This window comes from Corvus hawaiiensis, chromosome 24 (assembly GCF_020740725.1).
Source record: "Corvus hawaiiensis isolate bCorHaw1 chromosome 24, bCorHaw1.pri.cur, whole genome shotgun sequence".
NCBI classification, from domain to species: Eukaryota; Metazoa; Chordata; class Aves; order Passeriformes; family Corvidae; genus Corvus; species Corvus hawaiiensis.
Window position 1 is genome coordinate 7,442,903 of NC_063236.1, and position 19,211 is coordinate 7,462,113.

The 19,211-nt window shown below is 49.4% G+C and overlaps 1 protein-coding gene and 1 long non-coding RNA gene across 3 annotated transcripts; one reads left to right on the plus strand and one right to left on the minus strand.

The window, feature by feature from the left end:
* Positions 1–449: 449 nt before the first annotated feature.
* On the plus strand, positions 450–17,902 carry PTPN22 (protein tyrosine phosphatase non-receptor type 22). Its single transcript, XM_048328456.1, has 21 exons — positions 450–602; positions 3,518–3,626; positions 4,626–4,702; positions 5,592–5,687; positions 6,075–6,113; positions 6,542–6,613; positions 6,688–6,747; positions 7,133–7,275; positions 8,069–8,135; positions 9,161–9,238; positions 9,761–9,853; positions 11,217–11,293; positions 12,265–12,992; positions 14,028–14,114; positions 14,259–14,389; positions 15,085–15,112; positions 15,472–15,552; positions 15,846–15,949; positions 16,561–16,591; positions 17,348–17,425; positions 17,726–17,902. The coding sequence occupies exons 1-21, from the start codon at positions 516–518 to the stop codon at positions 17,788–17,790; spliced, it is 2,331 nt and encodes a 776-aa protein (XP_048184413.1). The 5' UTR covers positions 450–515; the 3' UTR covers positions 17,791–17,902.
* Positions 17,512–19,189, minus strand: LOC125338108. 2 transcript variants are annotated; one of them, XR_007208191.1, is made up of 3 exons: positions 19,147–19,189; positions 18,567–18,637; positions 17,512–18,412 (listed from the first exon to the last, which is right to left on the minus strand). It is a non-coding gene; the product is annotated as an uncharacterized LOC125338108 (long non-coding RNA). The 2 variants fall into 2 exon arrangements; XR_007208190.1 differs by lacking the exon at positions 19,147–19,189 and adding an exon at positions 18,839–19,140.
* Between the last annotated feature and the right edge of the window lie 22 nt (positions 19,190–19,211).

A 19,211-nucleotide genomic window follows, 5' to 3' on the forward strand; every position in this document is an offset into this window, starting at 1 on the left:
GTTTTAAGGTCCCTTCCAACCCAAACCATTCTGGATCCTACATTAAAAGTGTGAAGGGGAACTGTAGATTTCCCATGCTGTTTTATGGACTCTTCCAGTCACATTCCAGGTTTGAAGCCCTCCTGGTGGATCACAGCCCCTTGGGACATGAATGCTCCCCAGCTGCTCCCTGTGCTCACCCCTGGGTACCCCTGGCAGTGATGGCTGGACATGGTGCTGGAGGAATTGGGGTGATGGGGGGCTCGGACTGGTGTCCAGCATGTCCCCACCCCTGCCCTCGGTGCTGCCCACCCCGTGCCAAGTAGGGGTGGTTTGAAAGGAGGGCACGAGGGCCCCGTGCTGTGTGTTCTGTTGTGTTGTCTGACCAGGATTATCTGCTACGCACTAATTTCCTTTCGGGCTGTGATGAAGTCAGAAAACCACAGCCAGCGCTCCCCGCGGTGCCTTCCGCTGCGGATCACTTGACATGTCCCTTCCCAGGAGGGCCAGGCCAGGCACGCTCCGGCTCCGGCACCATGGACCAAAGGGAGATCCTGCTACAGAACCTGGAAAGGGTCCAAGGCAAGAAGCTCAGCCGAGGAGAGTTTGCAGAGGAGTTTTTGGTGAGTTCACTCAAGGCTCAGCTCAGTGTTTCAGCTCATGTCGGAGGGAATTGCTCGGTCACTTCTCAAACACATGACAGTGAGACTTTCTAAGAGTTTTTTAATAGACACCCAGGAGTTAACTGGGCTAAGAGGGATGTAAAGACATGAGAGGAATGTAATGGTTTGCATTTGAACTGTTTGCTTTTTAGCTAATTACCCGAGTGCTTCCTGTTTTCTGCTTGCCGAATGCACTTGTCGGGACGCGGTTTCACTTTGCCTGGTAACAGAACCAGGGGGACAGGGAGGAATATGGAGCTTCTGGCCCTGGTGACACAACTGAGGATACAGGGAGGAATATGGAGCCTCTGCCCCTTCTCGCCATTGCAATCTGTTAGACCTGTGGCACACGAGTTCCTACCAGGGATCTCCGGTTTCTCCTTGACTTAGCTTGTCCTTGTTTCCATGGAGCACAGGTTGCCCAGAGAAACTGTGGCTACCCCATCCCTGGAAGTGTTCAAGGCCAGGTTGGACGGGGCTTGGAGCACCCTGGGACAGTGGAAGGTGTCCCTGCCCATGGCACAGGGTGGAATGAGATGAGCTTTAAGGTCCGTTCCCACCCAAACCATTCTGGGACCTGGGATCTGTGTGCTCTACATCCAGCAGTGCTCCTGGCCCCTCCTGGAAACTACTTTCTTGTTCCCTCAAGGCAATAGCTGCAAAAAATGCTAATGGCTCCCACCACCCCGTGAGTTCTGCATTGCCCTGAATTTGTGAGCTCTCCGACACGTTTTTTGGTTTGGGTGCCAGGGATGAGGCTCAGATGCCAACGCACCATCTCATGGCTAAAGCTGGTGGCTGGAAATGGCTCTTGGTGTATCAGCTGGAGGCAGGTGGCTCTGACAGGCTGCCTGGGCTGCTCTGGGAGGCAGTGACATTGCCCAGCTTTAACAAACAAAGGGAAGGGTAAAACTGGTACCTCTGTGAGATCTGAGATGTGCCAAACACTGGACCAATCTCTGGCTCTGGGTTACTGAGGGGTCCCCACAAGCTCCAGCCCTGCTCTGTCATACCAGTGAAATCTGACACTTCAAACACTTGGGGAAAGCTGAGTGTTTGGTTTCCAGGTGTCTGGGGTGGAGGGAAGTGATTAATCTGAGCCTGCAGTGACAGTCTGTTGTTCCATGGAACAAAGCGCTGTCACAGCCTGCTGAGTTTCCCCTCTCTCTGCCGGGGTGTCTGTGCGTGCGAGGCAGTGGGCTCTGAGCCCTGCTGCTCAGGCTGGCTCCAGAAGCCTAATGTGTTCATTTCTGATCAAAATGGCAGGCGGAAATGGTCAAGGCTGCATTTCCTCTTGTATGGGATAAGATCTTCTTAGAGTGACCTGATTTGTGGCCACTTGGGCAAGGCAGTGGCCTCACCAGGCCGTTGTGCTGGCTTGTGTTTCCAAATGTGACAGAAATATTCAGTGCCATTCCTCCCCTAATTCCTGCCCTCTCCTTGTGGGACCGAGCATTTGTACGTGCAAGTTGTGGTGATGTTACTGTAAATGGCAGTGGGTTTGTTGGAGTCCCCTTTTTCTGTCTGTGCAGCCTCAAAGCTGCACACTGCCCAGGCTCCCCAAGGAATGGGCACGGCCCCAAGGCTGCCAGAGCTCCAGGAGCATTTGGACAATGCTCTGAGGCACAGGGTGGGATTTTGGAATGTCTGTGCAAGACCAGAAGCTGGACTCAATTATTCTTGTGGGTCCCTTCCAGCCCAGGATATTCCATGATTCTGTGATTCCCACTTGCTTTTTCATACCTAGGCATTGCCCACACAGTTTAATGTCAGATTATTCAGGGACAGAAAAGTCAGATGATTCAGGGCCTTGGCTCTGAGAAGACTGACTTCAGTATGGAGTCATGCCCCTTCCATGAAAGCTTTCCCTGGAAGCTGGGGGTGTACTGAAAGGAGGCAGGGGAGGATGTGACCAAAACCAGAATTGCTCAGAAGGCTACAGGGATGTGGAGGCCACAAAACCCATCCTGCTCCCACAATTTCTGTCCTACTGTGTCTGCCCCACGTTCTTAATTAATAGAGGCTGGACACATGGACTGTCCCGAGCCTCCTGTGCCTCCTCCCTGACTCATTCCATCAGATCTCTGAGATTTAACTCCTAGGGTATTGTGGCTGAATTTTGTGGTTTAAAACTGCAGTTTAATATTAAAAACCAACAACCCGGACACAAAAATATGAAAGAAAAAATACAGTGGGGCTGGTGCTTCAGAAGCTGATGGTAACAAACAGTATGTGTTATTTAGAAGCTGGTGGCAGTGAAATAAAATTCTATGCTTTGCCAGGAGAAAGATGCTTTAACTCTCTGTGAGTGCTGCAGCTTTATCCTGAAAATGAAAGAGATGAGAGATTTTCAGCCCTAAATGTCTGTCCCAGGACTCCTCTCTTCCCTTTCATCAGTCCATGGAGCCACTCTGCTCCAGTTGCTTGTGCTCCCTTAGTGGCTTTAGCATCGCTGCTTCCAGCTACGGACAGGAGCACCTCTACCAAAGTGAGAAAAATCAATAGATTTACCTGTCCTTTCTGGTATCATTTGTTAAAGGTGCTTTGACACTGTCACTCCTCTGATCTGGGTGCCTTTTGTACTGACAGTAATTCCCCCGGGTCTCACTCACTTGTGAGGGCGATGCTTTGTGTCACTTCACAAGCCGACGTGTGGGCACTGCCTCAGCACACACTTTCCATTCTTCAGAAGCTGTGCTGGGGCTCTCAGGTTGTTCTGTCTATTCTTGCTCTGAGAAAAGCCACTCAGGAAAGAATTAATGGTGCCGACCTTGCTTTGTGGTAGCAAACACGACCCCTCGAGACCTTCATGTGCTCTCTAGTAGTGCGCTGGCTGTAGCACGTCTGCTGTAATTTGTTCCACTCTTTTTTCACAGAAGCTGAAGAGACAGTCAACAAAGTACAGATCGGATAAAATCTACCCTGCAGCAGTGTCTGAGCAGCCAGAGAATGTCAAGAAGAACAGATACAAGGACATCTTACCTTGTAGGTTGGAAATGGCACATGTTCCTACTCAGCCTTTTGTTTTTCTTGCTTTTCTTGTTCTCATCCTCTGGTGCCTGCCTGCACAGTTGTTGTGTGTGAGCATCTCACTGCTGTTTGTTGGCTTTGAGTCCTGCTGTTCAGATGCAGGGCTTTGGCTGCTGCTGTGCCTGCTCTGGGGGACTTTGGCACATATCAACGCCCTCAGGCACATGGTGGAATTCTGGGGATGTCCTGTGCAGGGACGGGAGTTGGACTCGATGATCCTTGTGGATCCTTTCCAACCCAGGATATTCCGTGATTCTGTGATATTTTCTAGAGACAGAAGGACTCCTATTCACTAGGAAACACATCCTCCAGTGATCATCCTTGCAAGCTTCCCGGGTAGCATTGCAATCCCTTGCATCCAAAGGCCTTTGGACAACTATGTCTCCGTGATGTACAAAGCAGACAACAGGCAAAACCTGCTGTGGCTTGTCCTGGCTTGATGCAGTGGTCTCCAAAGGACAGTCTGTCCCAGGATCAGAGCAGACTGTCTCTTTCATCCATTCCAACTTGGAAAAGAAAGTAAATCACAGAATAATTGAGGTTGGAAAAGACCTCCAAGATTGAGTCCAGCTTTCAAACCTTTGTATCTAACACCACAGACCTGGTTTGAGCCTGGAGTGCATTTAGGTGGTTTTGGGCTTGGCTTTCTGCATGGTCAGAGGGGATCAGCGTTGCACTGGGGCAGTGGCAGCTCCTGCAGCTCTCCCCTAAAGCCTCCCCAACTCTCCGAAAGGATCTCGTCCACCCCCTGTGTGTGTAGGCAGAGGCACTTCTGAGCAGGGCTGTGGGAGATGTGGGAGGTGTGGGAGGGACATCAGCTGCTTGCACAGCCACCCACCTGCCCTGGATGAGCTCTCTGATGTGAGTGCTCCCCCAAAGCACCTTGTGCTGCCCTCCAAGGACTCAGTGACCGTGAAAGACAGACACTGACTGCTGCTTCTCCTGCTTTTGCAGTTGACCACACCAGAGTGGAGTTGTCCCTGATTACATCTGACACAGATTCTCATTACATCAATGCCAACTTCATCAAGGTATGGCCTCTTTTGTGCTGTTTTGTCCTGCAAAGGTGTTGGTCTTGCCACCTCTTGTGCCAAGAGGAGCAGGTCAGGGGCTCTGGTGAACCAAAGGGCTCTGCAGTAATTTCTGGGCTGTGCTCAAGGATGACTGATGTAAGAAAATGTGTACAACCAGTGAGCCCTGCAGAAACCCTCTGTGCAGCACAGAGGCACCAGGCTACAGGGCAGGGGACACACTCGTGCCGGGGCCACGGGTGGAACAGTTTGTGGTTCACAGCCCCAACTTCCTTGTCACTGTTGCTGCCTTTGGTGGGTGACAGTGGTGCAAAATTGCCTGTGGCCAGAGTCACCTGGGCTGCAACCAGTGCAGAGGCAGGAAACCTTGCAGTGCTTACACGGCTGGGACCCGCTGCTGGGGCGAGCAACGGGGCACGTCAATGTGGGGCAGTGCTCCATCAGCAGCTCCACGTGTTTTGGGACTGTCCTGGGCCTACAACCCTTCTCTGATTGACAGATGGATAGATGGATAGATGGATAGATAGATAGATAGATGGTTGGTTGGTTCCCTTCATTCTCCATGACAGTGACCCAGGGCTCTTCTGCAGGAGAAAAGACCTTCCCAACAGGATCATTGTTCATTCTGTGGCCACATCACCTTCAAGCTCCCAGAGCACTGTAAGAACTGGTGCTGGCCTCAGCTCAACCCCAGCTCCCCAGCTCGGCCCTGCCTTTTCTTTGCACATCACTGCTCGAGTTAATGTATGTGTCCAAAATTCAGCTATATGAAAGTCCTTCTAAATTCTTAATGGGCTTGCTGATAGAAGTAAATTCAGAGAGAGGAATGACTTTATTTCTGCTGGTGAACTATGCACAGATGTGTCCATGTCTGGTTTGAATGTTCCAGGGTGTCTACGGGCCAAGAGCATACATTGCAACCCAGGGTCCTCTCCCCACTACTGTCATTGACTTTTGGAGGATGATTTGGGAGTATGAAGTCCTGGTAAGGTGCAGATTTATATCTAAATATAAAGTTTTTATGTCCTTTTTTTTAAGAAAAGTTGTCCTTACATCCTGAAGTCCTTTGTGAGCCAGGGTTTCACTCCAGATGTTGTGTGTGTCCCACATCTCTACCATCAGCCTCCTCCCACTCGTGCCAAGGCAGGAGTCTGCTGGTGGCTGTCCCTGCCTTTGGGTGGTGGCTGGGGAGGTCCTTGTGCCAGGCTGTGGGTGATGTCCCAGTGTGACTTGTCTGGCAGTCGGGGCTCGGGGGAAGGCAGCCCACAGAGTTTCCTTGTCACTGATAAGTACCCGCAAGAGCTGAGTTTAATTTTGCTGCCTGGATAAGAAACTTGTGCTCAGACTTTTCTAATGAACTTTCTTCCTGCAGGTCTTGGTCATGGCTTGTATGGAGTTTGAAATGGGGAAGGTGAGTAGTGTGTCACAGATGGCCTCTGAGTGCCAGGGCAGGGTGAGAGATGCAGATTTTTATTAAATCCCATTAGTGACAGCGAGTTTCTGTTTGATATGAGCTGTTTTCTGAGTCTCCAACTACAAATGGTCCCATGGGAGATGTCCCTGCCCATGGCAGGGGGTGAAATGAGATATCTTTAAGGTCCCTTCCAACCAAACCAGTCTGGGATTCCATGAAATTCTTTAGCCATTTCCGGTAGCATAGAGAATCTCTCTGGAAAGGCAAAACCAGCAGTGGCAGCTGCAAGGAAGGGGAGGCTGGAGCTGGACAGCAGCAAGAGCTGAGCCTCTTCCCAGCGTGAATTTTGTCCTGAAAAGTGAAAGAGGAGACAGCACAGCTGGGCCAGTGGGGAATAACCAAACACATCCTGCTTGTCCCAACAGAAGAAGTGTGAGCGGTACTGGGCGGAGGTGGACGGCTCCCCCCTGCACTGTGGCCCCTTCGCCATCACCTGTGTGAGTGCAGCCACCCCAGCACCCTGACCCTCCCAGGGCACCCATGGAAAATTTGACTCTGACTTCTTCTGCAGGAGGCTGAGGAGAAGAGGAATGAGTATGTGATTAGAACTTTAAAGGTGACCCTGAATGAGGTAAGGAGGAAAGGTCAAGGCAGAAAATGCACCCGGGCTGGCTTTGTTATATAAATAATATATTGAAATATGGTACATTTTGTGCAGAAAAGTTTAGACTGCTCAGGCTGCTGAATTAGATTTGACAGCAGTTGAGGGAACAAAGAAAGTAAAAAATTCATTAAGTCAGACCTCAGTTTCTGAAGGTGTTTGTCAGTCATGGCAAATCAGACTCCGGGTAAGTGAGGCCAAGAATGTCATAAAACAGCTCCTGCAGCAAAACCAGCTGCAAACTGTTCCTCTGCCCTTTGCCTGCTGATGCAGAAGGGAGTTGGAGATGGAGCAGAAATCCAGCTTCCCTTGCCATGCGGACATCCCAGACCCTGCCACTGCTCTTCCTCTGCAGGCAACCCGCACCATCTACCACTTCCACTACAAAAACTGGCCGGACCACCACATCCCCTCATCCATCGAGCCCATCCTGGAGCTTGTCAGGGACGTTCGCTGCTACCAGCCCGATGACAGGGTCCCTGTCTGCATCCACTGCAGGTGGGTAACCTGGCTGCCAGCAGGGAAGGGCTGCTGGCCCCCAGACCCCTGTGCTCCCACATCCCGAGGGGTCACAAAGCAGGGAAGATGGCCAAGCCCACAGCCAAGCTCCTCTTGTAGGGAGCCCTAAGGCAAAGGGCTCCTCTGAGGACAGACAGCATGGCCAGGGGGCAGGGAAGGAGGCAGCAGCAGCCCAGCAACACAATCACAGAATCATGGAATTGCTTAGGTTGGAAAAGTCCTTTAAGATGGTCGAGTCCAACCATCTGCCCAGCACTGCCAAGGCCACCACTAAACCACGTCCTCAAGTGCCACATCTACACGTTTTCTCAATGGTGACTTCACCACTGCCCTGGACAGCCTGTGCCAGTGCTTGACAATGCTTTTGGTGTAGAAATTTTTCCTGATATCCAATCTAAACCTCCCCTGGGGCAACCTGAGGCCATTTCCTCTTGTCCTGTCCCTTGTTAGTTGGGAGAAGAGACCAGCACCTGGCCAGGGAGTTGTAGAGAGTGAGAAGGTCTGGGTCAGAGATCACCACCACTGGGCATGTCTGTGTGTGGCTGGTCAGCACAGGAGGACTGAGAGCAGTTCTCAGGGGATGAGCTGTGCCTCCCAACCCTGTGCAGCAGAGCCCTGCGTGGGCTGAAGCTGCAGCATCATGCGGGTCTGCACCTTCTGCTGTGTGGAAGGGACAGGTGGCTGTGGGTCTTCTCCAAATATCCTTGTCAGAAAACACAGTGTGCCCACCTTCTGAGCTGTGCTGGCAACCCTGCTGTGGCTGTCATTGCAGCGCTGGCTGCGGCAGAACCGGCGTCATCTGTGCCATCGACTACACCCAGAAGCTGCTGAAGGATGGGGTGAGTGCCAACCCCTCACTGCCTTCGATGGCACCTGCACCCCTCTGTCCCTCCCCAACCTTCCCTCTCCCTTTCACCTCCTCTGACTGCACTCAGGTGGATTTCAGGTGGATGGGAGCTCCCCATGGCCTGACTGGAGAACGCTGGTGAACAAAGCGCTGATTCCCCATCCCCCAGTTTGTGCCACTCCTCTCTCTCTAGACACTGACAGCATCACAGCAGTGGGGCAGAATCCCCCCCTCCACTGCTCCCTCTGGCCAGGCCTTCAGCTCACAGCACACGGCCCTGTGCCGACCTTCACTCTTCAATACATCTTTACTATCTGTATTTGTCTCTCCGCACTTACACATCAGATACTCAGCATTTCCAAACCACCACCTTGCTTTACTCTGACTCTCCAATAACGGTGGCACAGGCAGTAATCCCTGGCCTCAGGGCAGGTTGCTGGGACTCAGAGGAGAGCCTGATGTCTTCTGTTCTACCGTTCCCTGAACCCATCCAACAGGGAAATCAGTGTCACGTCCTCTGTGCTGCCCACAGCTTAATAACTAACACTCTAACACTCTGTGGAGTGTGAGACAGGAGGAGGGAGGAGGGTGGTTTGTAATAAATAAAACAGCACTTAAAGCAGGCTCTTTGTTAAAAATTCTTGCAGTAGCAGGCCTGGATTTCAGACAGTGCTCTGAACTGCATCATGACTTGGAAGCTTCGTGGAATTAGGCCTGTCTGTAATTTTTATCAGAGAAATCATAGAAAACATGGAAAGACTTGGGTTGGAGGGACCTTAAAGATCCTCTCTTTCCAGCCCCCTGCCATGGGCAGGGACACCTTCCACTGTCCCAGGTTGCTCCCAGCCCCATCCAACCTGGCCTTGGACACTGCCAGGGATGGGGCAGCCACAGCTGCTCTGGGCACCCTGTGCCAGGGCCTGCCCACCCTCACAGGGAACAATTCCTTCCCAATATCTAATCTAAATCTCTTCTCTTTTAGTTTGAAACCATTTTGTCTTTTCCCTTTCTTGCCAGATTGTTCCAGTGAACTTCAGTGTGTTCAGTCTGATCCAGGAAATGCGCACACAAAGACCTTGCATAGTGCAGACCAAGGTAGGTTTGGGGAATGTCACCAACTGGTCCATGCCGGGACCTCACCTTTTCCCCAGGAGGGTTCACAGCAGGGAAACCCAGAGGAGCAGTGCTGGTGGGAGCTGGGGTGTGGAGATGTTGTGCAAAGTCCCTTTTCTGAACAGAACAATGATTTTGCAGAAATTAATTTGGTAGCTGAGCGTTTCCTTGTGGACAGCTGGGACAGCACTCACAGTGTGATTTATCGAACGCTTGTGCTGGAAACCAGGAACTGTCCAGGCAATGAAGTGGGAACTTTTCTCAGCTGCAACAGACTGAAGAGGAAGCTGAATGCAGAACAGCATTGTTTGCACACCCAAAAACCCCCCAAATGCTTCGGTGTGAACCCTGTGAGAGTCGTGGCTTCTGCCTCTTCTCAGAATTCACACCCTGCCACTGGACAGGAAAGGCAGCTTCTCTCAGGGGTGCTACTTGATTGGGAAGAGGTGCCATTTACAGGTCCCACCGGTGCTGGCTGTCACGTTTTTTCTGTCTGGAATGCAGGAGCAGTATGAGCTGGTTTACGACGCGGTGATTGAGCTCTTCAAAAGGCAGATTCAAGCACTCGATGCCCAGAAAGATTTTGCTACTTCACAGGTAAAAGTCCCAGGACAACCACCCTGCCTCTTGCAGCCTGGGCACTCCAGCTCTAACCTCAGTTCCTGCTGCAGACTTGGGATGAATTCCCATATTTTCTGCTCCCCTTGATACCCAAACTGAGTCTCTTTTGAAGTTAACCCATGAGAATCCAGCTCTTCCCCTAAATGTGCAATGCTTATCACAAACAAGACCTAGATTTTCTTCCGTCTCAAAACCATTTTCTATTTTCTATATATATTTATGGTTGTTTAATGACATGAGTGAATAGAAAAGCACGAACTTTCTACAGGAGGGACTGATTTCCATGGGGATGTTCCAGAGAAACTTGTCTTCATGGAGTTCTTGGAAGCAGCTGAGGGATTTTTAGATCAGGTTGGGAAGGTCCAGGTTGGGAAGCTTGGGATCACGAGGCAGTGAGGCTGAAAGTGTTACCTCGTGTGCTAGTGAGGGAATCAGCACCACAGGGAAGTGTCTTTGGGAGGACATAGGGGGAAATATCTTGTGAAAAAACATGGCAAAGTCTCACAAATCTGTTACACCTCTGAGGAAAAATAATGTGATCTTGGTGTGAAGTTGCACATTAACATGAAGAGCCAAAACATCTCTGCTTGAGGTTTTCTTTGCTCTTGCTGTTCTGTGACTGCCAACATGAGCCTCACTGGATCAAATCCAGGAAAGTAAATGCATCACAGCAAAGCCTGGAAGGTCACAGTGAGCTCATTTTGTCAGAAACTTTTATCTAAAGAATTGGGAAGAGGATCCTGCAATGGGACTCGTGCCTCAGTTTTGCCATAGGATTTGCAGGATGTTCCAAGCCAGAGCTGAGTGAGAAAAGAACTGGGAAAAGCCTTTTCGGCCTGGTTAAGGACAGTCTGTGAGCAAAGGTCACACAGAGCTGGGCTGACACAAAATGCAGAGGACGCTTCAAGTCAGGATGTGGTTTTGTAGCTCTTGCCCAAAACTCTCGCCCCCCTAAACCTCCCTCTCCTCTGAGGACACTGTGCAGAGCATGGGGATGGCCATGAGCTGGTGTCACAAACAAAACCAGCACCCAGCTTGCCCAGTGTGGGCTCCTGAAGGCAGAGTGTCTGCACAGGCTGCCTGCCAGCTGTTTGGCACAGCTGGATGGTTGTAGGGCTCTCTGTGCTCTCGATTCAGAAAGGTGCTGGCAGGAGTTGTTCTTCAGGAAGTTCTGTCTGCAGTTTTCAGCTCCACCTTGGTGTTTTCAAGTTGCTGCTGATCATTTCCCAAGTGCTTTAGTAATTAGAAGTAGTTGGCAAAAATTCCGACTCCTGAAGCAGCACGTTGGTGTTTGCATTCTGCCTCCTCACCCTTGTTTGCCAACATTTCCTTTCCCTAGGAAGGAGCAGGGCATCCTGCAGCCAAGCCGGTCCTGACTCCAGTGGAAGACATTTATGGCCTGAGTTTACTCACCTGGTAAGGCCTCAGCACAAGTATCCCTGGTCGGTATTTGCAGTCACCCACACAATTTCAGAGAGGTGAACTTTTTGATGTGTGCTTTGGAACACTTTAGCTCTCAGGATCTGCTGCCTCCCTTGAGTCCCACTTTGACCCTCATGTTTTTCCTAACAAAATTCATAGAATCATAAGGGTTGGAAAAGTCTTCTAAGACCACCGGGCACAACCATTAACCCAGCACTGCCAGGTCCAACACTAAGCCGTGTCCCCAAGTGCCACATCCACGTGTTTTTTGAATACTTCCACAGATGGTGTTTCCACCACTTCCTTGGGCAGCCTGTTCCAATGCCTGATCACCCCCTCAGTGAAGAAATTTTTCTTAATTTCCTAATAATTCCTGCTCTTCTCACTGATGTGTCTCAGCCTCTTCCCTGTGTGTCATTATCAGTCCCCTTCTTCTGCCCTGGGCTTTGTTTCACGCAGTGTTTCACATATGAACTGAGAAGAGTATGAAACAGTATAAAAACAGTCTCATGCACATGGAGACACCAAGGGCTGGGTTATCCCAGCCCTCTGCCTGGCACGGAATGTCCCCCCAGTGGTCCCATCTTCCATCTGCACATTCCACTCCAGTGCCCCTTGCTGCAGGAATAGCAGTCCTGAGGATCCAACTTCCCAGTACCAGCAGCTTCCAAGGGTGGTGGGATCTCTCTGTGGGCACTGTTTGGGATTGCAGTGTCCTCTTTCTGTAAATAATTTTGCTTTTTCATTCAGTTTGCTGGCATAAAGGGGCCTCCTCTGTTCACCATTTACTGGTGTCGAAGTGGAGCACAGTCCTTCCCTGTGCTCCTGGCTTGAGGCCGAGTTGGGCTCTGCGTTCCCGAGGGAATTGCTGCTGGGAGCAGTGCTGTGGGCCCCGTTAGTGGGCTAACATTTTCTGAGCCCTCGATGGCCTTGACTCCACACCACTTTTTTGTGCTTTACTGCAGCTCAGAGCAAGAGGAGCAGGCTGCACACCAACACCTGCCTCCGCAGCAGGAGGAGCACCAACGTCTCCGTCCTGCGGCACAGAGCAAAGCGTCCCTGCCCTCGCCGTGTGCCACGGCAGCACAGCACAGCTCTGCCCAGGGTGTGCCCCCCATCAGACAGGCCATCTCCTTCGGTGCTTTGAACTTCGTCAGCCGCAGGAAGGCGGCTGCCGGCGAGCCCAGGGGTGCTGGGGATGCGCCTCAGAAACACCGCAGCTGGGAGCTGGACCTGGAGCCAAAGGGAGCAGGCGGGAGGGGGCCTGGTGCCAAAGCACCTCTGGCATGGACTGTATCGACCCCTCTAGCCCTGGGGCAGCAGGGAGAAGACTGGGAACGGGATGCAGGGGATGCCAAGCCTGTTTGGAGTCCACAGGGGCCAAAAGCCAGTCCCTCAAGCTTCCAGGATGGATTTTCCCCTGTAGACCCAAACACCTCCAGACGAGCAGCAGACGCCCTCCCAGGCCAGAGGCACCAGGGGCAATACCCTCACCCTTACCTGTGCTCAGCAGAAGACTCCTACTTCTCATCACTCTCTCCAGACAACCCCGTGTCCCCCGTGTTTCCCTTTCTGGAGGGGCAGGATGAGCTCCTCCGTTCTTGCTCTGCCAGTGCCCCACTACAGCCCACCACAGCCAGCTCCCCATCGTCTCACCACACTCCCCTGAACGAGGAGAGGATGTTCCCCTTGGGTGAGTGCTACTGGGACAAGGGGACACATGGGACAAGGTCTCTCTGGACTGGGGCGTGCTGGAGGGAGTGGTCAGTGTGGTCATCTGGTGTCCAGGGAGGGCTGTGGCTGCTCCTCAGGACTGGGTTCTCATGGGAGCTGAGGGAGTAACTGGTTTCATCCTCGCACTCTTTTCATCCTGCCTTAATTTTTTTCCACAAGCACTTTTAGAACAGCATGATTTTCGTGTTTGAGTTACACAGCTGCTCTGAACCCCTGTGTCACCTCAGAGCAGCTCTCACAGGGTGTCAGGGACTGGTGCTGACCAATTCTTACAGCAAGGTGCTCCAAAAAGCATTCAGAAAGCTCCCAGAAATGTTTTTTTCTGAGGATCTTATTTTCAGGCCAAACCCTACTCACTCTTTGCTTCAAAGTGTCATGTGGGGGACACTGAAATCTCACTGAGATTGAGAGATCCAGGACTTCAGGGGCCCTGAGCTACCTGATCTACTGGGTGACACCCCTGCCCATGGTGGGCTTGTTGGATCTAAATGGTTTTTAAGGTCCCTTCCAACCCAACCCATTCTATGATTCCATGATTCAACACAAGTATTTTGCCCAGATCTGTATCCTTAAATCCATCACCTGTCATACGAGGAAGGTGGAATTATTCCTTGATCTGGTTAGTCCTGGTCCAGCTGGACATTTCCTGTTGTCCACAGCTTTGGCACTTGCTCCACTTTGCCCTGCCCAGGTCCCTCAGCATTCACGGTCACAAAGACATGCTCGTTATCCCGGTGCCCTTAGGAAGTTATGCGAGTTGCAGCCCAAGCCAAGGAGCAGCAGAACCACCAGCTGTGTGCCTGGCTGTGTTGGGTTATGCTCATTTTCCTTGTGCAATTGGTGCTGAGAGCTATTTGGACGTTTAACCAAAAGTTTAGAGGTGTTTAACCTTAATGTCTGGTGCGTGGCAGGGCAGGAGCAGCCCTTTCCTCTATACAGGCCTGTGGTCCCCCTCATGTCCTGCCATGCCAGTAACCTGTGTCTCTCCAATCAGCCCCCCTGCCACAGCCAGATGATGATGATGATGCTCCACCCCTGCCCCAGCGCACCCCCGAGTCCTTCATTGTGGCCAGTGAGTTGGGTAAGTGATTAACAACATTAAATAAGGGTCTGAGAAGCACTGAAGGCTCACCTGACATCGGTGTGGTCCCGTAGCATCCGGCAGTGTCTGTGCTCTGGCTGCCTGGGGTGAGAAATGATCTCTCTGGTGTTCAATTGCTTCTAGGACAATTTCCTCTGGCCACTTCAGATTTCCAGCTTCCAGACAGAAATCCAAATATCGGAACCTCCTGGGAGTGGAGTGGTGAGTCTCACTCAGAGGGGTTTCCTGACCCTGTGAGATTGAGACCATGTAAGGTAAGTAAGTGGCTTTTTACCTCTTTTCTGGCATTATTTCTATGCCAATCTCCTTATCACATTTCCTTCTATGAGAAAGACTCTAGTTTTGGCACTTTGTACTTGCCATAAATTATTTCATAGAATCACAGAATCATGGAATGGTCTGGGTTGGAAGGGACTCTTAAGATGATCCCATTCCACCCCCTGCCATGGGCAGGGACACCTTCCACTAGACCAGGTTGCTCCAAGCCCTGTCGAACCTGACTTTGAACACTTCCAGGGATTTCAGGGCTCAGGATTGGGAAGAAGACATGGCCTCAGTCCAGCCCCTTCCTATCAACATCTACTTTACTCCAAACATAATTTTTTGGGATTCTAAGACCAGTACAGGGTAACAAACATATTGCCCCTCATTTAGAGAAGGATAATGAAGACAGGACATTAGTGTTCTGCTGAGCTTCACACAGCCCTGTGGAACCAACAGGAGCTGAACAAAATTTAGGCATCTCTTGATCATCCCATAGCTGAGTGACAGCTCTGTGAACTAGAAGAATAAGGCACAAGTCTGTCTTCCTTTACATGAGCGTGGAGGTGTGTGTGGGAGGGTGTTTGCACATCACATCCTTTCCTCATCTTCTCTGGCTTCCTTGTGTGCAAGAAAACAACATTTGGATGTGGGAATTTTAAATACCTGCCTTGTTTTTTGTTTCCAGAGTGTGAAGCTTTGGAGCCCACGAACAGGTATAAGTTTAACACTGGGATAATCTTTGTAATTAAGACCTGCTTTTTTTCTGAAACTGCTTTATTTAGTAAATGTGTTTAAGGTCCGTGCTCAGTGCAACGGAAATTGTTGCTAAATAGTTCTGCAGCTAAATAGTTCTAACCAGAACAGTTCTGCAACCAAATGAACTGGTAGTTTTATATTTCCTAATCAGCTCCTGCCTCATCCTGTACATGAGGATGTTCCTTGCAGGCTCCTCTTTGTCTGCATGTTGTGTGTTTCCTTTGAGACAACTGAGATAAGATGGTTGGTAATAATTTATATATATATATATTATTTTAAAGCTAGGTAACCAAGTCTTTTATTTTTGCTTTCTCAGAGACAACCCAGGATGGCTCTAATTCTCCTCCTCCGCTTCCTGAAAGAACCCCGGAGTCGTTTGTTCTCGCTGAGGCAGCAAGTAAGTGCTGAGCTCTTTTCTCGGGATGTAACTGAGGTTTTACACTCACACCTAAACCTGTAGGTTTCTGAGAGCATGGCCCACTTGTTCAAAGCATTACAGTGTAGTGCTTCAGCACTTCCCTGCAGGAGAGTTCAGCAAATACAATGAAAATAAACACAACTAGGGAACCTGCATAAAATTTCTAGAAGTGCTGCATTAGAGGAGACGAAAAGCAACAACAAAGCACTTGGAAAAAAACAGGAGGATTTACGAATGACCACTGAAAATGTATGTATGATGTATGTTCCCAGGTCTGCAGCCTGCTGCAAGAAATTCCTCGAGTCCTGCAGGTTTGGAGAACAAGGGCTCCGAAACATCATCCAAAGAACTCATGAAATGCTTCAGGAGGAGCAAGGTAAAAGAAACAAAAGGTGTGGAAAAGGGAGAGGGTGAGAGAAGGGCTGGCTCTGGCACAGCTGCTGCTGCTGCTACCCTCTCACTGCTAACTGGGGGAACAGGGCCCTGCTTCGAGACTGCTCGTGTTTATGGCAAGAAAAGAAGAATAATAAAAATATTCTGATGTAGAAGTGCAAACACCTGCCCTGTCTGCACTGGGAACAGGGTAATGCAGCCCTGCCCAGGGCAGGGGTTATGCCCCAGCACTCCATCCACCTGAGTGCCAATTCCTCTGGGAAAAAGTTGCTCCAGTGGAGTCTGAGTCTGTCCTACAAGGACAGAACCATCACCAGCCTCCTCTTCTTGAGGCTCCTGTTAATTATCCTCGTGAGCTTGTACTTTGGGGTGTTATGGTGGAACAGAAAAGCATTTGAGGAAAACAGCAAGAAAAATACAGACTGGAGGCATTTGGGCTGACAAGGAAAAAGCCAAAGAGAGTGGCACAAAGTTTGCTTTTATGAGATGTGTACTTGTACATTTACCAGTGAATTCCCTTTACCACAGTAACTGATCCACTGCTTCCTACATTTTTTTTCCAACTAGCCTTTTTCTATTTTTTTTTTTTAACAGAGCTTGAAAATATTGAAAAATATGAGAAAAAGTAAGTCTTTCAGGCTAGTATCTTCCCAATGGATTTGAGCAAGTATTTAAATGTGTGGCATGGAAATATCAAGAACCTGAACTTTTCCAGTGTGAAATTCCCCACACTTTGGAGCAGGACACACAGAGCTGTGCCAGCTGAGCACCTTCTCACCTGGAGAGCTGTAGCTGTTGTAGGAATGTCATAAGGATGATGTGCTGACCTTCAGGTGCCTTGGGGACAAATTACCAAATTCTTCAGGTCGTTCAAACCTGTGTTGCAGGACCCTACAAATGGGAGATATGGGTGCTGGGAGAATGTGAGCCCCAACCTGGATTCTGACCAGTCTATTTGGAGCACAAATAAGGAATCTCTCACTACAATCCCTTTGGTCTAAAATTAAAAGGCTTACCTTGAAAACAGGACTGCTAAAAAGCGTTTAAAGTACTTCTGAACAAACGTTTTCTCAGCAGAAAAATTTACTACTTGCTGCAGTAGTAAATCCACTCTCTGTAAATATGGGATTGCACAAATTAAGGATGGAATTGTTCCCTGGGAGGGTGGGGAGGCCCTGGCACAGGGTGCCCAGAGAAGCTGTGGCTGCCCCTGGATCCCTGGCAGTGTCCAAGGCCAGGCTGGATGGGGCTTGGTGCTGGTTTGGTGGTTGGACTGGATGATCTTAGAGGCCTTTTCCAACCTAAAGAATTCCGTGATTCCATAAGTTCAGCTCTGGAAGTACCAGTGACCAACTGCTCCGGTCTCATTTTTTATTTCTAGGCATCTGCAGTCCATCTTCACTGACAAAATCATCAGAACCTGCCCCAACAAACTCTCCGAGGTCTTTCCTTAACTTTGGTATGTTTTCCTCTTTGTGTTTTGGTAGGAAGAACCTGGTTCTTGGAAATCTAAATGCCAGGCAGAACACTTACAAACACTGCAGATAATGCTCATTGGTTTTTACACATTTAGTTTTTACACATTTACAACTTTATTCGCAGCTACAGGATGTTGCTTTTCTGTCATATCTTAAAGCTTAGGAAAGATCTGAAACTACAAGTATTTTCAAATCCCGTGTTATTTTAAGGGATTACATAATCAGCATTTATAACATACAGAATTTGTTGCATTAAAAATATATATATAATTTCTTCCTAGGCTTTGCAAATCGATTTTCAAAACCTAAAGGACCAAGAAATCCACCCCCAGCATGGAAGATTTAGATGCATTTTATAGACTCGGCATTGCAGATTTGCAAGTCCTCCTGAAATACTTGGAATGCCCATCCCAGTGAGGCTTCCATCCAAATAAACACATCAAAAGCTGTTTCACGGTGTTGGCAGCTCAGGCACTACTTGCACATTCACTGGAGTTTAAAAGTAAAGAATATAGAAGTACCAGCAGCCTTCAGTTAATTCACAATGGGATGGAAGGCAAGCCTTGGAATACAAGTTTTATCCTAAGGAGGGACATATTTTTGTGTTTTGGAATGTAATCACTTCAGAAGGATGGATTTGAGCATAAACTCAAATGGTTTTTGATGATGATGAAGACTATGGAATGATCTGGAAAGCCAATGGAGCAGAGTGAGGTGGATCAAGACCCTTACTCACATTTGTAGTCTACTGTAATCAAAGACACTGAGATGTTTACATTACTTGGACTAAGAAGGAATTAGCATTGCAGATTTTAGAAATAACATAAGCTTTTTGTTTCTTTCATCTGAGTGAATCAGAGCATTTGTCTGGATTTTTGGGCAGTAAGTCTTAAGATGGTGATTGATCCCATAGAAACTACACTGTTGTAACTGGACTGCACAATTGGCTGACCCAGCTGCTCTTCCATCTGGGAAAAAAAAAAAAAAATCCCAAATTACCACGACAGCAAGCAAAATAGTATTGTATTTTAAAAACAATGCTGTTCTTAAGGATTTATGATCCTCCAGCACAGAATTTCAGGTGGGAACAGGGAAGACGAGATTTGTCGCGAGATTCCTCACCAGATTCCACTGCTGTTTCCATCAGTGGGGAGGGATAAAGATGCTGAAAATTGCTTTATATGATCGTTTTCCTGTAAAGACAGAAAACAAAAACAAAAAAAACCACAAACAAAAAAAGGTGGGATTTGGGGAATTTGGTCAAGAGGAATCTGCTGACCACTGCTGGAATGGAAAACTCAGCTGGCTTAAAGTTGGAGGAATAGCCGATATTGCCTTTTTTATTACTGAAGTCATGGGTTTTCTTAACAGCAGAAAACAGTGAAAGCCTTTACCCAAATTATATTCCTGTTTCTCCCAGGCTGGACGGAGTTCGGAGCAACCTCGTGTAGCGGAAGGTGCCCCAGCCCATGGCAGGGGGTGAAACGAGATTTTTCAGTTCCCTCCCAACCCTTAAGATTTTATGATTCAATGAATTTATTCCATCCCCTTGCCACGGGCAGGAATGGCCTTCTTAGGCTCGCTGCAACAGCTCCACATCATCTCCCTCGCGGGAAAAGCCTCCGCAGCACCCCGCGGCCGGTGTTTAATGGACGAAGCACTTTAGAACAAGCGACAACGCCGTGAAAATAAAGCTTTTTACCCTTCCCCGCTGCCCGGCTCCCGCTTCCCTCAGCACCTTCCCACCCGCCCCCCGCCCCTCACGTG